At 41.8% G+C, this 19,715-nt stretch overlaps 1 protein-coding gene across 2 annotated transcripts in view; it reads right to left on the minus strand.

Annotated features, from left to right (window-relative positions):
• The window catches only part of ntrk3a (neurotrophic tyrosine kinase, receptor, type 3a), a 194,778-nt gene that overhangs the window by 60,076 nt on the left and 114,987 nt on the right, over window positions 1-19,715 (minus strand). For both annotated transcript variants that reach the window (XM_058398040.1, XM_058398039.1), the window contains 5 exons: window positions 19,482-19,623; window positions 16,468-16,764; window positions 15,680-15,697; window positions 13,762-13,847; window positions 10,586-10,688 (listed from right to left, as the gene is read on the minus strand). In XM_058398040.1, coding sequence (XP_058254023.1) covers window positions 10,586-10,688; window positions 13,762-13,847; window positions 15,680-15,697; window positions 16,468-16,764; window positions 19,482-19,623 — 646 coding nt within the window. The remainder of the gene's footprint in view (window positions 1-10,585; window positions 10,689-13,761; window positions 13,848-15,679; window positions 15,698-16,467; window positions 16,765-19,481; window positions 19,624-19,715) is intronic.

Here is a 19,715-nt window from a genome sequence, read left to right on the forward strand (position 1 = left end):
ATATAATGCATACTCAGTTATAAAAAAATGCTAATCAATCATGTGTTAATAAATAAATAAATAAATAAATAAATAAATAAATAAATAAATAATTTGTTTTTTAATGTGTTTAATTCTACTTTACACTAAAAGGGGTTCTGGGGACGTTGTGCTATGTTATGGGAAAATAATCAACAACAGGATTTTTTATAAGAGCACAATAGGATTGTTCCTTAAAAATGAGTCACTAACATTTTAGAAGATATAAAAGGCCTTCTCTCATCAGCTTCATGTAGCCAGGTAAATGAATCGTAAAGTTCCAGCACTCGCTCTGACTGGTACAAAGTGCTGACACTGGAGACTCCTTCCACACAGTGAAGGAGCTGTTGCTATAGAAACGCTAACATCTAGAGAAAGAAGCAGCAGGACTCAGTAGTGCGGTATGATGTTCTTCAGCATTCGTGACATCTGAATGACCCCCTGGCAGCTCAGAGAAGAAATAATGGACCAATTTAACGCTCAGGATTTAACGTTTAATTCGCTGTTCTTCAGTTTAGTGGCCTGTTTGTCTATTCAACTCCCTGCGCTTCGTATTAACGCTAAGTCCAAATGAAACGCGTCCTTCTTTTAAACACAATCGCCTGGAGGAAGCTCTGTAGCACATGGCACTGAGTCAAATGACCTTGTACACACACACACAAACACACACACACACAAAATGCTGGCAACAAAAATGTCAGTTTATTAGCTTCATCTGGAAATGCAGCGCAGTCTTTAGTAAATGTTCATTACCATTTTAATTGGCTGCTTAAAGATAAACATAATTATAAGTCCGGTGGCTGGAACGCGCATGTTTAAGCACTGTCTTGTTCCGCCAAACAGCTGTATGTTCACTCACACATGAGCGGTTTATCTGTGGCGCCGTATGGAAAAACCGAGACGAAAGGAAAATCTCAGCAGTTTCGTCTCTCGGCTTAAAAACTAAGTCGTAGCTCACGTCACGAGTCCTGTTCGGATAATGGAACCGTGTCATCACAAGCTAAGTTTTAATAATAATAAAAATATGTCCAGTATGTGAGGGGGAGGTTCAGCTAGGCGTGATGCTGCACAGCTCCTCCATCATTAATGTATGCTTCGAGTCAAAGTGTCCTCGGGACTCGTGGTGAAGATGGCGGCAGATGGAGGAGGAGGCTGCAGGAGATGGAAAAACAGGACGGGTTCGAAACGAAACAAGGTCCTGGAAGCGAAATGAAAGCGCAGAGCGGCAAAATAGCCACGTGAGCGTATGTACGCAATCTTTACTTGCAGCACCCGAGACATATAAAAATACTGAAATGCAAATGGTTTGTTTTCAGCATCAGCATTCAAACCTCGTAAACACGAGCACCAGAACAGGAAGAATATATTTCTCCATTTTAGTTTTTTAGCATTATCATATGCTAGCAGGTACGTTTCACTAGCATGGTCAGATGGAATTTCAGATTCTTCTTCATTATTAGCTTCTGTTGTGTTTATTGTATTGTTGATGACTTCAGTCTGTTGGTTTAGATCATTTCACCAGCTGAAGGAATGAGAATCAGTTTCTCTCTCTCTCTCTCTCTCTCTCTCTCTCTGTCTTTCTGTCTCTCTCTCTATCTCTTCCTGTCTCTTTCTCTGTCTCTCTCTCTCACTCTCTCTCTCTCTCTCATCAGGATTCACTCAGCGCTCTGTAGACTGACACCTCGCCCTGGTCTCACCTCACACTGGTGGTGAAGATCAGGTGATTCGCTAAAACAGACAGTGACAAACGACGTCCTGCAATCAAGCGTGAAGCGATCGGAGAGAGGGAAGCGAGGGAAGTGATGGGAGCGATCGGAGAGAGGGAAGCGAGGGGAGCGATGGGAGCATGGACTCGAACTGCGGCGAGGAAACGGCGGCGTTTCATCAAGGCTCGATTCTGATCTGATGGAATTGTGTGTGTGTGAAATATGGCAATATTACAGTCACGTCTGGTCGTCTGGAACGTAGAGAACCTTTAGGTCCTGTGAGATACAGCTGTCTGAGAACACTCAGAAATTTCTGACAACTTTGGTTAGAAAGTTTTACTCTCCGAACCGTTTTCCAGGGTCAGCAGGTGACAAGCAGCTTGGAGTTTCCAGGCTCTGGTTTTATTTATAATGCTTCTATATAAAGATTTCTGAGTTACTGCTGTTAGTGTGTTTACACTAGTTACAGTCTGATACTCTATTAGTAGCTACAGAAATATATATCTACTAACAACAACACACCTACATCACTGTTTATTCTCTGTCTGTCTGTCTGTCTGTCAGGCTTTCTTTCGGTCTGTCTGCCCACATGTCTGTCTGTCTGTCTGTATGTCAGTCAAACAGTCTGTTTGTCTGTTTCTCTGTCTGCCTGTCAGACAGTGATTCTTTCTGTCTGTCTGTCAGTCAGTCAGTCTTGCTGTCTGTCTGCCAGTCAATTAGTCTCTCTCTCTATGTCTGCCTGTCAGTCAGTCTTTCCTTCTGTCTGTTCAGTCTCTCTGTCTGTCTGCCTGTTTGTCTGTCTGTCAGGCTTTCATTCTGTCTGTCTGCATGTCTGTCTGTCTGCCTGCCAGTCTATCAGTCAGTCTGTTTGTCTCTGTTTCTTTGTCTGTCTGTCAGTCAGTCTTTCATTCTGTCTGCCCACATGTCTGTCTGTCTGTATGTCAGTCAAACAGTCTGTTTGTCTGTTTCTCTGTCTGCCTGTCTGTCTGTCAGTCAGTCAGTCAGTCAGTCAGTCAGTCTGTCTGTTTTTCTATCTGTCTGTCAGTCAGTTTTTCTTTCTGTCTGTCTGTCAGTCAATCAGTCTGTCTGTCTTTTTCTCTTTCTCAGTCTGTCTGTCTTTTTCTCTTTCTGTCTGTCAGTCAGTCTTTCCTTTTGTCTGTCTGACTGTCTGTCTGTCTTTCAGTCTTTCTTTCATTCTGTCTGTCTGTCAGTCCTCTGTCAGTTCCATTAGCATGATAATCTTCTCTAGAGCGAATATCTGAATGTTGTTATTTCTGTATCCAGCAGATGAACAGATTAGATGTTGGACACTGATCAGAGCAGCTGAAGGTCACTGCAAGGTCACAGATCTGAAACAGTTTGTTGAATATCTGCAGGATATTTCTGGTGTACGATTCAGTAAAAGTAGAACTCGACTCCACGCTGCCTGCTTCTTCTACTCGTTTATTTCATGTTATGAGACATGACAAGGTGAAGGAACTTTACGTGAAATAAAAAGATCCGGAAGACGAAGGCGAGTCCTTTCCTTTGAACTATGACTTCTTGTGTGGAACATGTGCTGCTCTGCAGCTGAACGCATTACTGCCTGCAGGTTTAACATCATCAGCTTCCTCACAGAAGGATGAGATTTTATTTAGATATAAAAGCCTCTAATAAGAAAAACCCAAACCAAACCAGCATTTTATTCAATTTTCTCCTTTTGGCAGAGAATCTATCGCTGACGGATGCGGAGCAACAGTTCCCTAATGGAATCATTTGTCCTGCTGTCCGGCTGCTTTGTTTTAAAAAGTGTTCATCTTCCCTTCGCTCTTTGCTTCACTTTTCCGTGGCTCTCTATCGGCAGATGGATCTCTGGATGGCCTTCAGGGGAAAGCTGCAGAACTCGGAAACAGCTCAGATGCCCAGAAATACAATATTTATTAACCGCCGCCCCAAAAACATTCAGCGTACGGATGGACATATTGTATGTTTCTGTATGTGCGCTGAGCTTTTGGAGCAGAACAGAGAGATATTCCTGCTGAAAGACATGAAGGAACTCAGTCTGTACAAGAGGAAGCCGGAGTAGAGGAATTAAACACTGCTGATTTAATCAAATCACACGCTGAGAACAGCTCAGACCCACTGCTGAGTAATAACCGCACCATGTGCCGTGTTTTCCAGGGTTTAATACACACAGGGAATTCCCGATAACCTTCAGGGGCGGAATTTCAGGAATGTGAAGTTTTTGTTGTTGTGGATGTTGTGGTTTTAGTTCACTCTTCAACTCAATCGCCCCATTCCTCCTTCCCATGAAATAAACATGGCCCCAGACTCGAAAAAGGATCGAAGCTTCTGCCTGGAGAAAAATCAACCATGTCTTTCTCTTCCACCTCAGAGCGTCTCGGCTCTTCAATCAATTAAATGTGCAACAGCGTTCCGGAAAACGCTCCGTCAGCAACCTGCAGCTCACATCACCACCACCACTACATCTGTAACACTGCAGCACAGAATGAACCACTGCCCTCAGAACCAGCTCTCAGAACCACTGCTCAGAACCAGCTCTCAGAACCACTGCTCAGAACCAGCTCTCAGAACCACTGCCCTCAGAACCAGCTCTCAGAACCACTGCTCAGAACCAGCACTCAGAACCACTGCTCAGAACCAGCTCTCAGAACCACTGCTCAGAACCAGCACTCAGAACCACTGCTCAGAACCAGCACTCAGAACCACTGCTCAGAACCAGCTCTCAGAACCACTGCCCTCAGAACCAGCTCTCAGAACCACATTCCTTCATTTTTCTTTCTTTCTTCCTCTCATCTCCTGCTTTTTTAGATTAGCCTTCCTTCCTTCCCTCCCTCCCTCCCTCCCTCCATCCATCCACCCATTCATCCTTTCTTTATCTATTCTCTTCTTGTTTCTGATTTTCTCCCCGCCTTCTTTTTTTCAGTCTGAGAGTAAACCTTCTACCCTTTGTGTTACTCCCCCTCCTCCTCCTCCTCCTCCTCCTTCACTCCCTCTCTGTGTTTCTGGATGTGTTTAGAGCAGATAATCTGTTCATTCTGAATAATAATATTTGTACTTGCTTACAATCATACACTGGATATGTAGAAGAGGGATTTTACACACACAAACACACACACACACACAGTGTAGATCCTGGAGGAGCTGCTCCTCAGTGGAACAGTGAGCGGAGAGGGCAGGTAGGTACAGTAGGTGAGCTCGGTCTCATTCTCGAAGCTTATTCCAGGTTGTAAAATGAGGCGGATGTATCCGAACGTCCTGCCGCGTATCCTCTGATCATCCGCAGGCTTTAACTGAACTTAAAAGGAATTTTTAACACATCCTGCAGCGAGTGTGTGAACAGCGTAACCTCGGAAATGAAGTTCAGCAAAGCGAGAAGCGAGCTCGTCTCCTTTACTGAACAAAAGAGACGAATAACGGCTCTGACACATTGCAGATAACACACACACACACACACACACACACACGCACTCCTCAAATATAAGGATTTCTTGGAGGGAGAAAGCCTTTTTTCCCATTTTCAGTGAGAGCCCTGCTGTCAGATTTAAGATGGTAATAATGGAATCTCACAGCGAGCCCTTGGAGAAAGTTTGACTTGCCGAAGAGACGAGTGGAATACGAATTAGCAGAATGGGATTTTTACACACACACACACACACAATCTGAGAGCTGGACAGATGACTGACGAGATGGTGTGTCTCAAAACAACGAGTTCAACCTTCAACCAACGAGACGAAATGAGGACAAAACAACGTCTAGCCAATTTACAAACACTCCAGGCCTCTGTGTGTGTGTGTGTGTGTGTGTGTGTGTGTATCATTGCTTTACTTTGCTTTTCTTTCACTGCAGGAGCAGATTAAAGTTATTCACGCCTCGTTTCATCTGAACAGCTTTCATTCATGGGCCGGGATGAGAAGCGGAGGAATAATGTGAACTCACAACTCTACAAGCCGGGTTTCTTCCCTGACATAAGAAGCATAAGAAGAAGTCCTGAGAAGATTCAGCTTCAACACACACACACACAATAATTATTAAAAAAATAAGCAAGCAGCGTATTCGGGGGCCAAGCACCAAAACTCACTGAGCCACACAATCACAAACCATTGGTATGCAGTTTCACTCATGATGTGTGTGTTCTGACCAGAGATTCTGACAGTGGACAGTGGTGACCTTTCTGTGTTGAACAGGAAGTACACCTGAATGTCAGGTGTTGGTGTGTGTTCAGTCACTCAACAATCTGTGAATTTAGCACAAATTCTTCAGACGATAAGGACCAAAAAAGGTACAGTTCTTGACCACAAGGTGGTGCAGCTACAGAAATCCTTTGGCACATTCTGGGTGTGGTCCTGGACATCCGGTGTGGTCAGAATGTTCCTTGGACCATTCACAATCAGTGTGCTGAATTTCACAACTTTTTACCGGGTGGTTCTACGGGCTGCCATAGACACCCTGACCCTCACCAGAGGAAGAGGAAGAAGAAGGTTAGCATGACAACACCTTCAGTGTTTGGCCCCCTAATAATAATAATAATAATAATAATAATAATAATAATAATAATAATAATAATAATAACTTAACCTTATCTTTCTGTCTCTCTCTATTCGATCCTGCCTCATGCTCCCTATTCCATTCTGTATCCCCTCTTCCTCTTTCATCCTCTCATTTCTTTCTATCTCTCTCCCTCTCTCTCTAATCCTGTGTTTCCCTTTTCTATTCTGTCTCTCTCTCTCTCTCTCTCTCTCTCTCTCTCTCTCTCTCTATTTAATTCTTTCTGTCTCTCATGCCCCCTTTTCTGTTCTATCTATCTATCTATCTATCTATCTATCTATCTATCTATCTATCTATCTATCTATCTATCTATCTATCTATCTATCTATCTATCTATCTATCTATCATCACCCTCTTTCTCGTTCTGTTGATCTCTCTCTCTCTCTCTCTCTCTCTATTTAATCTATCTCTCATGCTCCCTATTCCATTCTGTATCCCCTCTTCCTCTTTCATCCTCTCATTTCTTTCTATCTCTCTCCCTCTCTCTCTAATCCTATCGGTTTCCCTTTTCTATTCTCTCTCTCTCTCTCTCTCTCTCTCTCTATTTAATTCTATCTGTCTCTCATGTCCCCTTTTCTGTTCTTTCTCTATCTATCTATCATCACCCTCTTTCTCGTTCTGTTGATCTCTCTCTCTCTCTCTCTCTCTCTCTCTCTCTCTCTCTCTCTATTTAATCTATCTCTCATGCTCCCTATTCCATTCTGTATCCCCTCTTCCTCTTTTATCCTCTCATTTCTTTCTATCTCTCTCCCTCTCTCTCTAATCCTATCTGTTTCTTTGTTTCCCTTTTCTATTCTCTCTCTCTCTCTCTCTCTCTCTGTCTCTCTATTTAATTCTATATGTCTCTTCCATTCTGTATCCTCTCTTCCTTCTACTCTCTGCCTTTCATCCTCTCTCTCTCTCTCTCTCTCTCTCTCTCTCTCTCTCTCCCCTCTGTTTTATTGCCTGGCAGAGTGCTGCATGGTGCTGAATGCAGAACAGCGGAACCAGACGACATGGAGAGTGTGAATGTAAACAGCTGACGCTCCATCCAGCCGTAACGCGCTGGCAGGCTCGTCCGCCCCCCCACCCCCTCCTTCCAGTCCTTTCTTTTCCTGTTTCCACTTCTTTAATTTCAGTATCCACCAGTGTTACCAGCATAATCTGCTTTTAATTAACAGTGCAAAAAAAAAAGAGAAAGATCTCATCACTTATAAAAACAGTGAACAGGAACGTGGAAGAGGGGAGGAGGGAGGAGGGGTGAGGAATCAGGGAGAAAGAGAACAAGTGGAGAGGTTGTTGAGCCAGAGGAACTGAAACAAATACAACACACTGACACACACACACACACACACACACAAACTGCATTTCCTTGCAGCAATGGAGAAAGTAAAGGGAAGTGAATGGAGATGGCAAAATGCCAAGAATGGAAAAACAATCATGGCCACTCGCGCTCTGTTAGAATGAGGTTCATTCATTTATACTCAGGTTTATACACAAAATGCTAAAAAACACTTCAAATCAAACACCTCAGAGACAAAAGCAGCAGCCATACCTCAGATTTCAGAACAGTGTGTCATTTATTTTCACGTTAACATCTGATTGTTTTTCTGCCACAGACGCTGTGATCGAAGCCCCGTTCGGATGGGATTGTTTTCGGATGTTTCAATACAAACTGCTTGTTGTTAGCAGGAGTGGTCACATGACCATGAAAGGTATGTTAGCTGTACCGGGATTTAAACCGAAATCCACTTAAAATATCTTCAGCTTCCAGGGAGTCCAGGGAGGTCTGGCCTTTATATTTTGGACACAGTTCACACATTATGACTATAAAACTACTTCAAAGATTAGGCCAAAAAAGAGTGTTGGCAGAAGAAGAAGAAGAAGAAGAAGAAGAAGAGGAAGAAGAAGATGAAAAAGAAGAAGATGAAGAAGATAAAGAAGATAAAGAAGAAGAAGAAGAAGAAGAAGAAGAGGAAGAAGAAGAAGAAGATGAAAAATAAGAAGTAGAAAAAGATAACAAAGAAGAAAAATAAGAAGATGATGATGATGAAGAAGAAGTAGAAGTACAACAAGAAGAAGAAAAAGAAGGAGAAGAAAAAGAAGATGAAGAAGATGAAAAAGAAGAAGATGAAGATAAAGAAGAAAAAGAAGAAGAAGACAAAGATGATGAAGAAGAAGAAGTAAAAGAAGAAGAAGCGCTTGTCCCCCTAATGATAATAACAACACTGTCTTTTTATATATACTGCTTTCCTTTAATTGAACTCAATTCAATTCAATTTTATTTGTTTAGTGCTTTTAACAATAAACATTGTCTCAAAGAACCTTCCAGAACTATAAAAATTTACAATAAAATTTTATTTTATTTTTTTCAATCCAGAGTGTCTGCTGTGGCATCTAATATCACCTTTAAGACAAGTCCATGGTTTATATCCCATTATTAAATTAATAATCAAGCACTGTTTACTGGCCCAGGTCTCTACACCAAGTGTCATAATGTTTCAAGAGACTTACAGTAAATGAAAGGAGACGATGACATATTAAATAAATAAATGTGGAGGTTTTTGGCTTTGAACTGCATTAGAGCAGTGAAATTTATTCTGACAGACCTCATGTGTAATATTCATTTTGGATGCACAAATATCCCAGTATTGGCGGTTCAGTGGTAGGGCTCATCTGCCATGTTCAAGACCCAGGTCCAGTTCAGAAATACACACACACACACTTGGCAGAGATATCTTAGCGGTTAAGGTTCTGTGATCAGAAGGCTACAAGTTCAAATCCCACAACTGCCAGAAAGCCACTGGCAGACTGCTGATCCAAGCCCTTAGCCTTCAGCTGCTCAGCTACGCTTGGACTGGATTCTGTCTCACTGGATAAAAGTGAAGCATCTGCCAAATGACTACATGCAATGTAGGAGTAGACTATATTAAGAAGAAGACAGAAATGTGATGGCAGCCAAAGCTGCCAATGCCGTCAAAAAAGAATGATAGTGACAGACGAAGTGAAAACTAACATTGCAGCCAAATCATTTCCTCACCAGTTAAAGCCACCAAGATTCAAAGGAATTGACGGAGAGATAAGAGAGTAAAAATGGAGCTCAAACCAAAGCTGAGCTAACTATGAAACCTTCACATTGCATTCCTGGTCTAAACCTCTGACAGATTCTAATCTTTAGCCAGCTGGCTAATGAAATACCAATTTGTCCAATTTGTAGAAGTTCTAACATCCGAGTGTGATTTACTTTGGATTTTTCAAGAATTAAACTGGAATTAAAGCTGTGGGTGGTAACTCTCACCTCAGCCAGAATAAAGACATTTGGGGAACTTTGCAAACAGAGAGCTAGGATTCTGTGAAACTAAAGAAAAGAGGAAATGAAGAATCTCGAGAGCCAGGGACCTAGATAACCAAGGAACCATGCCATGAAACCAAAGAAACAGAGATCCAGCTAATCAATTATCTTGGAAACAAGGTACTTAGCAAACCAAGAATACCAGGGAATCAGACATCTGGGGCCTAGGTGAGCAATCTAGTAGGAAACAATGGAAATCCTAAGAACCAGAAACAAACCAAAGAAACCAAGGGTCCAGGGAAATAGAAACTTAGTAGACACAGTACCAAGGAACTAGGGAACCAAAAACATATCAAAGCAAACCAAGAATCCAAGTACATAAGTAAATAAATAAATAAATAAATAAACAGTTTTTAGTCTGATGGTATCCTAAGCCTGTGACCTGTTGAACCGGTGAACCTTGGAACCTTAGAGAACTAAGGAAACCAAAGCACTGAAGAGCCAGAGACCAAGGTAACCAAGAAAATAAGAAAACATATAGTCATGGAACCAACAGCTAGAAACCTTGGGAAATAATAAACAAAGAACCAGAGATCTATGCAGGAAAGTTAAACCAAAGAACCAGAACCACGAACTGGGAAAGCACATACCTATGGAACCAACAACACCAAACATCCAGAGAGCCTAGGAGAACTGTGTAACCGGAGATCCAAGGAACCAAATAAACATGGAGCCAGAGGATCATTGACATAGATAACGAAGGAAATAAGAAATCAAACATAGAAACTAAAACCTCACAGAACCAGAGTGCCAGAGTCAAGGATAATGAATTAATCAGAAATCCAGATACTATAAAACAAAGCTAACCAAGAACCACTGACGGAGGTAACCAGGGAACCCAAAGAACGACCCAAAACCCAATCCAACCTACATCACCAGATCTAAAGTATCATTGTAAAAGACAACAAAAAATAATAATGCATATTATTATACTTCTTCTTCATGCTGAGCCTCACGCTGAGGCTGTTTACACACTTCTTACCTTTCATGCCGAACTTGGAGTGCCTGCCGTATTTGTTAATGAGGACAAACATGACGAGGAGGAGGACGCCGGCAAAGCCAGCCAAGCCCACTGCAATCGACACCTACAAACACACACACACAAACACAAACACACACACACTTTAATGGTTTTTTTTTTGATACCACAATCCAAGTTTTATGGAGGCAAATTATTCTAATTATCTAAAGAAAAGCCTTGAGAATGCAGGAAACAAACAATGGCCAATTTATTCAAATTATAATCGAGGCCATCTTACAGACAACACTCAGGCACATGTGAGAAATTTGTGAAACAGATTTTTTGGAGAAATGAAGCTGCTCCATCTAATCAACATGGACGTGTTGAAGTAAACTCCCACGTGAGCACTCCACAAACCTCTGCACTATGTGTCCAGTGCAGAACGCTTCTGTTTTTTAGTTCCATGAAACTCGAGATTCAGGGGCTCTGGGTTACATTTAAATTTATTTGTTTTTTCCGAAGCTTTTACCCAAACGAGCTTACAAGTGAGTCAGAGATCTGCAGTTAAGGTCCTCGCTCAAGAGTCCAAAAGTAACCTCCTGATCAGATTAGTCATAAATTTGTGAAAATTTACAGCAGATGAGGTCATCACCAGCATGTTGATGTTTTTATCCAAAATACAAGGCCATGGGTCTAATGAAATAGAAGGGAAACAGAGAAAAACTATGAAGAAGTATGAAATCATCACAAACTAGAAATAAAGGAACCGGGAAACAAGGGAAGGAAGAATTAATGGAAATATGTAACTAGCAAAATAAGACGAACCAGAAACCAGGGATTTGTGAAACTATGAAGGTACTTTAACTGAAAACACGACACTACTGTAAAGGGAACCAGAAATTCATCCGGAGAACGATATCACCGGAAAGCCATGAACATAGCTAACATTTGGATCTAGAAAGATTCAAGTGACAAAAGAACCTGCAGTTCTTTAGCTCCTGAGGGGTCTGGTCATTAATACCAAGTTGGACTCAGGTAAACCAGGTGAAGAAGGGTGATGTGGGTGGAGCTAAAATAGTGCTGACTATCCACTGGTCAAGCACATTCATGTATCAAGTGTCCAGAGTAGTGGTCCAGCACAATAATCTTCAATAGAAGGCTAGTATAGTGAAAGCCTTTTTCTTTCTGTTTGGTTCTAGATAACATACACAAAGATCCATAGAACCAGAGAAAGTGGGAACCAACAAACTATGAAAAAAATATTTCAAGAAAGGAACAAAGGAGGAACAAAGGAACTAATGAAAAAACGAAACAGAAAACAATCCAGGAGGGAACTACACAACAGAGAACCAGCTTAAATACCAGGTGAAGAGAAAACTACGTACCGAGGGATTTGAGAAAACAGAGAATTGTTATGAAACAGTGAACTGAGGAACCAGAGAAAACTATGAGAAGTACACATCATGAGGACCCAAGGAACCTGAAGAACCATTATGCAAGTCGAAAACCCGGGCCTTTAAGGACACGACAGTCTCGTCTTTAATTTCACTCAGCACATTCACAAACCTCAATGTTGTGCATTTTCACACATGACCCACAAACATTTGAGATGAAGCACCTGAAGGTCTTCAGTTTAGTTACTTTTTGACCTTTTGCACTGAAACAAGAGAACTCGAGGTCACGTATCCAGGCTAAGATTTTGTCCATAATCAAGAATTCCCTTCAACAGTGTCATTTGTTCCAAGACCACGGCTTAATCCGTGTCCAGAATAGCTCTGAGTCGCTGCGTAATCCTGTGCAAAAACAAATCGGAAAATAAATGGAGGGTAAAAAATAAAAAAAATAAAAAAAAAACAACAAAAAAGCGCAATGCAGAGAGTGCTTCATCATCCCTCAGAAAGACTGAAATAAGCGAACACGTTCACAACGATAAGGCTAACGGTGACAGGATTTCTGCCCCAAAGACCGTATTACTAAACACACACACACACACACACAGTAAGAGTGTGAGAGGATTAGCCTGACTTCCAGACCGTTTCTATAAAGACATTTTCATGCTCCAATCCGTGGACAAACAAGATTTAACGAACTTTCCCTCCACGGTTGATGGAGCAGCAAAGTGGCATGAAACTTTTATTACTCCACTTTTTCTTTTTCCATAAACAGACTTTAATAAGATGTCTGGAATATTCAGATTGCAGCTGCGAACACAAAACCGGACAGAAGAAATATTTCTCTCGCTCGAAGACACGGTGCGGATTTGGAGAGATATTCGGCGCATCCATCTGGATCTTTTTAACTTTGATTTATTTATTCATTTATTTTGTCATTTTTTTATTATGTGCTTTGTATTCCTGTTGATCCGGTAATCATGAACATTGCATTATAAGAGTATCCTGTTTCCACTTCACGCAGCAGAGGCTAAGAAATAAAAAAAAATAGTGTTGTAGCAGATTTGCGACGGGTAAACATGTTCTTGCTCGAGCACAAAGACAAACAAATCAGCTAAGCGTTTTGTCTAAACACTGCCCTGACAACGCAGAATAAGGTGTAAAAATCCCAAGTCAAATAAAAGCAGACAAAAAACCCCACAATAAAGCCATCCGAAGTAAAAAGCCCTGTCTATAATTAAGACCCCCGAACGCTCAGAGGCTCGGCTCCCCGAACGCGTTGCTATTAAAAACCTCCCTAATCTCTATCTAGCCAATTACAACACAACCATGAGCTAAATTACATTTTTAAGAAGCCGTAAAACAAGCAGGCTACAAAAGGACGAGGGAGGGGAAAAAAGAAAAAGAACACTTTAAAGAGGATTAAACTCCAGCTACTTAACAAGTCTCTCTCCAGGTTTATCCGTCTACCTGTGTGGGTTTTTGTTTAACGTCCAGCGAAAGCCAAAAAAAAAAAGACATGAATACTGTGCTTTACTACAGCCGCTGGTATAGATAATTAATCAACAGCTTCTGACCAATCAGAATCCAGAACTCAGCAGTGCTGTGTGGTGTGTTTATTTATGTTCAGCAGACATCCCGAGGACGCCATGTACCGTATCTGCTAATAAAGGCATTTGGAACTGAAGTCAAAGAAATGAATAAAACTCCGACCCAGAACTCAGATCTTATTCCAGATACATAAATGACGTTTACAGTTTTATTCTCTGCTTCAGAATAAATGTTGTGTAATGAGCACACTCTCACCCCGAACGTGTCCTCGTCAGGACGGTGTGTAACAGCGATGGTGGGAGTCAGACTCGGACTCACGGGGGAGTGAGCTGAGGGGTGAACTGTGAACACACACACACATCATCATCATCATCATCAGCCTCAGTCTACATATACATTTAATCAAACTGTGTAATATATACTTGGATGTGTCTGCATGGGAAACAATAGAATGGTTAATAAAGCAATCAATCTATCAGCATGTCTGTCTGTCTGTCTGTCTGTCTGTGTATCATACTATCTGTTTATCCACCTATCTGTTTGTCTATTCAAGACACCTATCTGTTGATCCACATGTCTGTCTTTGTTGTATATTCAACTGTCTGTCCATCTGTCTGTCTGTCTCTGACTCTATCTCTGTTTGTCCCTCTGTATTTGACAGTTTGTCTTTCTATCCGTATGACTCTGTCTGTCTGTCTGTCTGCCCAGACTGATTACAAAGACTAGTATATTTTTCTATCTACCTGTCAGTCTATCTTCCTCGCTGTCTATCTGTCTATTTGTGTGTGTGTGTGCGTGTGTGTGTGTGTTCACTGTCTGTCTGTCCAATAGCCTGTCCAGTCATCTTACTGCTTGTCTATCTCTCTGTCCACCTACTTTGTTGTGTGTCTATCCACCTGTGCATATACAGTAATCCCCCGTTTATCGCGGGGGTTACGTTCCAAACTTACCCGCGATACACGGGCGCCACCCCCAAATGCTTTTTTTAAATTGTTTAAGCCGTAAATGACCCTCCCACATTCTTTAAACACACACAGAAAACATTTGCAAGCATATAGCGAGATGGATTTGGGGTAAATTCGTCACATTTATAGTGAGTACTGTATGTAGGTATGTTCCTTGCCAGAAGCCTTAGAAGGTGCAGAGCATTTGGGCGACATAATAGAGCTCGCAGAAAAACCATAAAAATACAGCGTACACAGAACAAAACCAAACACTCGGGACAGTGACACGCGAAAAACTGGGATGCTGGAGAATTCTGCTTCCCTTTCCCCAACTGCACGCATAGCCAGCAGCAGCCAATCACAACCGTGATTAAATTAATGGGGCATTCCGATTGGCTGGACTCGTTCCTCCAGCCATGCCGTATTTTGATTTTCACCGCGCTTTCCTAAACAACGCTACACTGTACAGCATTCGATATATTATTATTTTACTTTATTTTAATTAATGTTTATTTTTTGTAATTAATAATTGTATTTTTATTAATAAATTATCTTATTTCAACATAAAGACAATACACTGTAGGGTTTGCCTTATAAGGATACCACGATATATCGGGAAAATCCGCAAAAAAAATGTTCCAAATAAAAATCTGCGATATACCGGGACCTCGATATATAAACCGCGATATAGAGGGGAATTACTGTATCTATCAATCTGTCTGTCTGTCTGTCTGTCTGTCTGTCTGTCTATCTCTGACTCTCTCTCTCTGTTTGTCCTTTTGTATTCGACAATTTGTCTGTCTGTCTGTCTGTCTCTGACTCTATCTCTGTTTGTCCCTCTGTCTTTGACAGTTTGTCTGTCTGTCTGTCTGTCTGTCATCCTGTCTTTTTATCGATATGTCTGTATATGCACCTGTCTGTCTGTCTGTCTGCCCAGATACTAGTATATTTTTCTATCTACCTGTCAGTCTATCTTCCTCACTATCTATCAGTCTATTTGTGTGTGTGTGTGTGTGTGTCTGTCTGTCCATCCAGTTGTCTGTTAGTCTGTCTATAGGCTTATCATTTTGTATGTGGAAACTGTCTGTCCAGTTTTCTGTCTATCTGTCTATCCATCTGTTCAGTTGCCTGTCTGTCTGTCTGTCTGCCTGCCTGCCTGTCTGTCTGTCTGTCTGTATCTGTCTGTAATATAAATGGCAGTGTGTTGCTGAGATCAGATGTGTACTCACCATATTCCACATAGTCTCCTGGGAATAAAGAGAAAAAGAGCGATTAGTGTCTCACATTAATAATGACACATAATCTCTCTCTCTCTCTCTCTCTCTCTCTCTCTCTCTCGCTCTCTCGCTCTCTCTCTCATTCACACACACACAAACACACACACACACTAGTCCTTTCTTCATGTCCCTCATTAACCTTTTCACACTTAAAGTGTTTAGCTTTGGTCTTTAATGCTGTTTCTTTACTACTGAGTAACACACAGCACAGAACAGCTGCTGCTGCTGCTGCTGAAGATAAAGATGATGATGATGATGATGATGATGACGATGATAGTGTTTAAGTGTTCAACACGTGAGTTATGAAGGCTGTTAAATCCTGGATTATGATCGATCCGAAGGAATTTATTCATTTTCTATAACAGCAGAAAAATAACGAATACTGTTAGAAAATGGCCGCCGCCTTTATTTTTTGGCCACACCCCCATCTGAGACTGACACTGATTTTGGAAAGACACCATGTTATTATTTAATTTTTCATTATTTGTTAGAATCCGTGTCAGAATAAACTGGTTATCACTCCATTTTGTCCTGTCACTCTAAGCCTAATAAATGTTAACAATTTACAGCAGAATTGTTTAGTAAATTCTCAAGAAATCTTCACTAACAATTATTATAATTAGAAATAATGAATTAATTATTATTAGCAAGATTAATTATTAAAAAGATTCGATATTGTATTTTTGTTGTCCTGGTTTGCAGACAAACAGAATAAATAAAAGAGAGAGAGATTTTTTTACCATCAAACGGTGCTCCCATGAAGTGGGCGTAGACCGTTTTGTTGGCCATGCCCAGAGAGTTGTGAGCCTCCAGTGTGTAGTTGCCGTTGTTGTGGTGGGTTGGGTTTTTGAAGATGAGACAGCCCTCGACCGAGTCTCGGTAAACCTCACTTGCCATGTGGACGTAGTCGGTCTGCTGCAGTTCCACATCTCTGTAGAAGAAGCGCACCGTGGGCAGCGGCTGGCCGCGGACGATGAACAGCATACACGTGTCGTGCCATTTCTCCGGGTTCTCGAATCGTATAATGGTGGGAGGGACTGCAGACATGACGAAAAGTGTGCAGCTTGTTACAGAAAGAGAGAAGAAAATCTGCACTGTGGTTCACAAATTTGTCTTTCTCTACGTTAGCTGATGGATAGACATAGCTCAGCTTCTACAACTTCCATAACTTAAAATCACGTTTTAATTAAACACTTGGCATGGATTTAGGTCGTTTATGATAAGCCGAGAATGTCAAACTTTGGAGAGAATGGAGACAGATGAAGATAGAAAGGTTACAGATGGAGAAGCTGGAGATGGTGAGGGTAAAGATGAATGTAGAGACATATCGAGGATGGAAAGAATGAGAAGCTGGAAATGGAGAAGATAAAAAAGATGAGATGGAGATGATCAATATAGAGAAGATGAGGTGGAGAGGATGAGATGGAGATGGAGAAGCTGGAAATGGAGATTATGGAGAAGATAAGTTGGAGATGATGGATATAGAGAGGATGAGATGGAGGTGGAGGTGGAGAGGATGAGATGGAGATGGAGAAGATGGAGAAGATGATATGGAGATGATGGATATAGAGAGGATGAGATGGAGGTGGAGAAGATGGAAATGGAGAAGATGGAGAAGATGATATGGAGATGATGGATATAGAGAGGATGAGATGGAGGTGGAGGTGAAGAGGATGAGATGGAAATGGAGAAGATGGAGAAGATGAGATGGAGATGATGGATATAGAGAGGATGAGGATGAGGAAAGGATAAAGATGTCAGTTGTTCCTTTACCAGACTCCAGAGTCCTTGTGAGCAAGCCGTTACTATAGCAACAATAACGTATTAATACCAGTGCAAACATGGGATCAGTCGTGCTGATTATAAAGATTTAATTCTAACCAATCAGAATCCAGGACTAGTACTGATGCAGAATATTCCACTCATGTGAGAGCTCATGTACGTTCCTCACCACTGAATGTGAATGCAAACTGAAAAATGATGAGGTCTTGTTTTATGTGAAGTTCTTCTCACTTCTAGATCGACCTTCACATCTGACCTTCTCCTATAATTCTGCACTCGATGGAGCAGAAGGAATTGTTCTGAATGTCTTATGTCCTGGAAGGACAGAGTGTTCTCCACAAACACATCATCAGTGTAACACTCATCCTCACGTCATCCTCGTGTCAGACGCTCACAGCCTGTAATTACCGATGTCTAAAACACATATTACCGTCTGCATCCGTCCACCCACACACTTTACACTTCCACATCCACCTCCAACGTCTGAGACGTCCATCACAAAGCAGATCAGCTCATCATGTGGACTCAGAAAGACTTCTGTCCCAAAATTTCTAAACTTTACAAGCAGAAATTGGGAATAGCGATTTTTCACAGCTTGAAAGGTTGATTTTTGTTTCTCACACACAGTCTTTGGAGAAGGAGAGGATAGAGGTGGAGATGGAGAAGATGGAGATAGAGATGTAGATGGAGAGGATACAGATGGAGAGCATGGAGGTGGAAATAGGGAGAATGAGTTGGAGATGGAGATGGAGAGGATGAGACTGAGATGGAGAAGAAGGAGAGGATAAAGATGGAAATGGAGACAATGGAGAAGACTGAGATGGAGAGGATGGAGGTGGAAATGTGGGGAAGGAGTTGGAGATGGAGGGTGGGATTGAGATGGAGAGGATGGAAGTGGAGTTGATGGAGGTGGAGAGAATGGAGGTAGAGTTGATGGAGGTGGAGAGAATGGAGGTGGAGAGAATGAAGGTCGAGAGGATGGAAGTGGAGAGGATAAAGGTAGAGTTGATAACGGTGGGGAGGATGGAGGTGGAGTTGATGAAGTTGGAGAGAATGGAGGTGGAGAGGATGGAGGTGGAGAGGATGGAGGTGGGAAAGATAGAGGTGGAGAAGATGGACGTGGAGAGGATGAAGGTAGAGTTGATGGAGGTGGAGAGGATGGAGGTGGAGATGATGGAGATGAGAAGGATGGAGGTGGAGAGGATGGAGGTAGAGTTGATGGAGGTGGAGATGATGGAGGCAGAGTTGATGGAGGTGGAGAGGATGGAGGTGTGAAGGATGGAGGTGTGAAGGATGGAGGTGGAGAGGATGAAGGTAGAGTTGATGTAGGTGGAGAGGATGGAGGTAGAGTTGATGGAGGTGGAGAGGATGGAGGTGTGAAGGATGGAGGTGGAGTTGATACAGATGGAGAGGATGGAAATGCAGAGGATCAGAGAGAAAAACAGAGAATTTTTTTCCTTAGCGTCTGCATATATCTCTCAGTCGATGTGTACAGAGTCGAGAGCATTGTGTTACAGCGTGTTGGACAACAGCATCAGATAGAAATGTAAATACACAAACCACTGAGCGTCTGATCTTCTCATATCACCATGTAACTGGATCCAGCAGTGAAGACAAATAAAAACACATCGGAACCACTGATAGATTAGACACCAAAAAAAACTGAGGAAACGACAAGATCAGACTGCTTTCATTTCTACACTCAGCTCATACTTCATACATCTCAGAAAGAAAGAAAGAAAGAAAGAAAGAAAGAAAGAAAGAAAGAAAGAAAGAAAGAAAGAAAACAGATAAAATTAGAGAAGAAAGTAACAATAATAAAAGGACAGATAAAAATTATGATGCCTGATAGGAGAAAGATAGAAAGAAAATGATGGGACAATTGAAAGGAAGAAAAGAAAGAGCAGATGAAGGACAGAGGAATGTAATGAGGGCGGGAAGAAGGGAGAGAGAAGTGGAGAATGTGACTCACACTGGACGGAGAGATGGACGGACGTGTTGCTCATCCCCACAATGTTCTCGGTGGTGCAGGGCAGCAGGGACAGGTTATCATCCCGACTCACGTTAAACAGCGTTAACGTCAACGAGTGCACGTGAGAAGGAAACTGAGTGGCCTGGAAATGACAAAGAGGGAGGTTTAAAATCATTGGGTATAACACACACACACACACACACACACACACACAGTGTTAATCAGAGTGTGTAC

This window comes from Hemibagrus wyckioides, linkage group LG08, assembly GCF_019097595.1.
Source record: "Hemibagrus wyckioides isolate EC202008001 linkage group LG08, SWU_Hwy_1.0, whole genome shotgun sequence".
NCBI classification, from domain to species: domain Eukaryota; kingdom Metazoa; phylum Chordata; class Actinopteri; order Siluriformes; family Bagridae; genus Hemibagrus; species Hemibagrus wyckioides.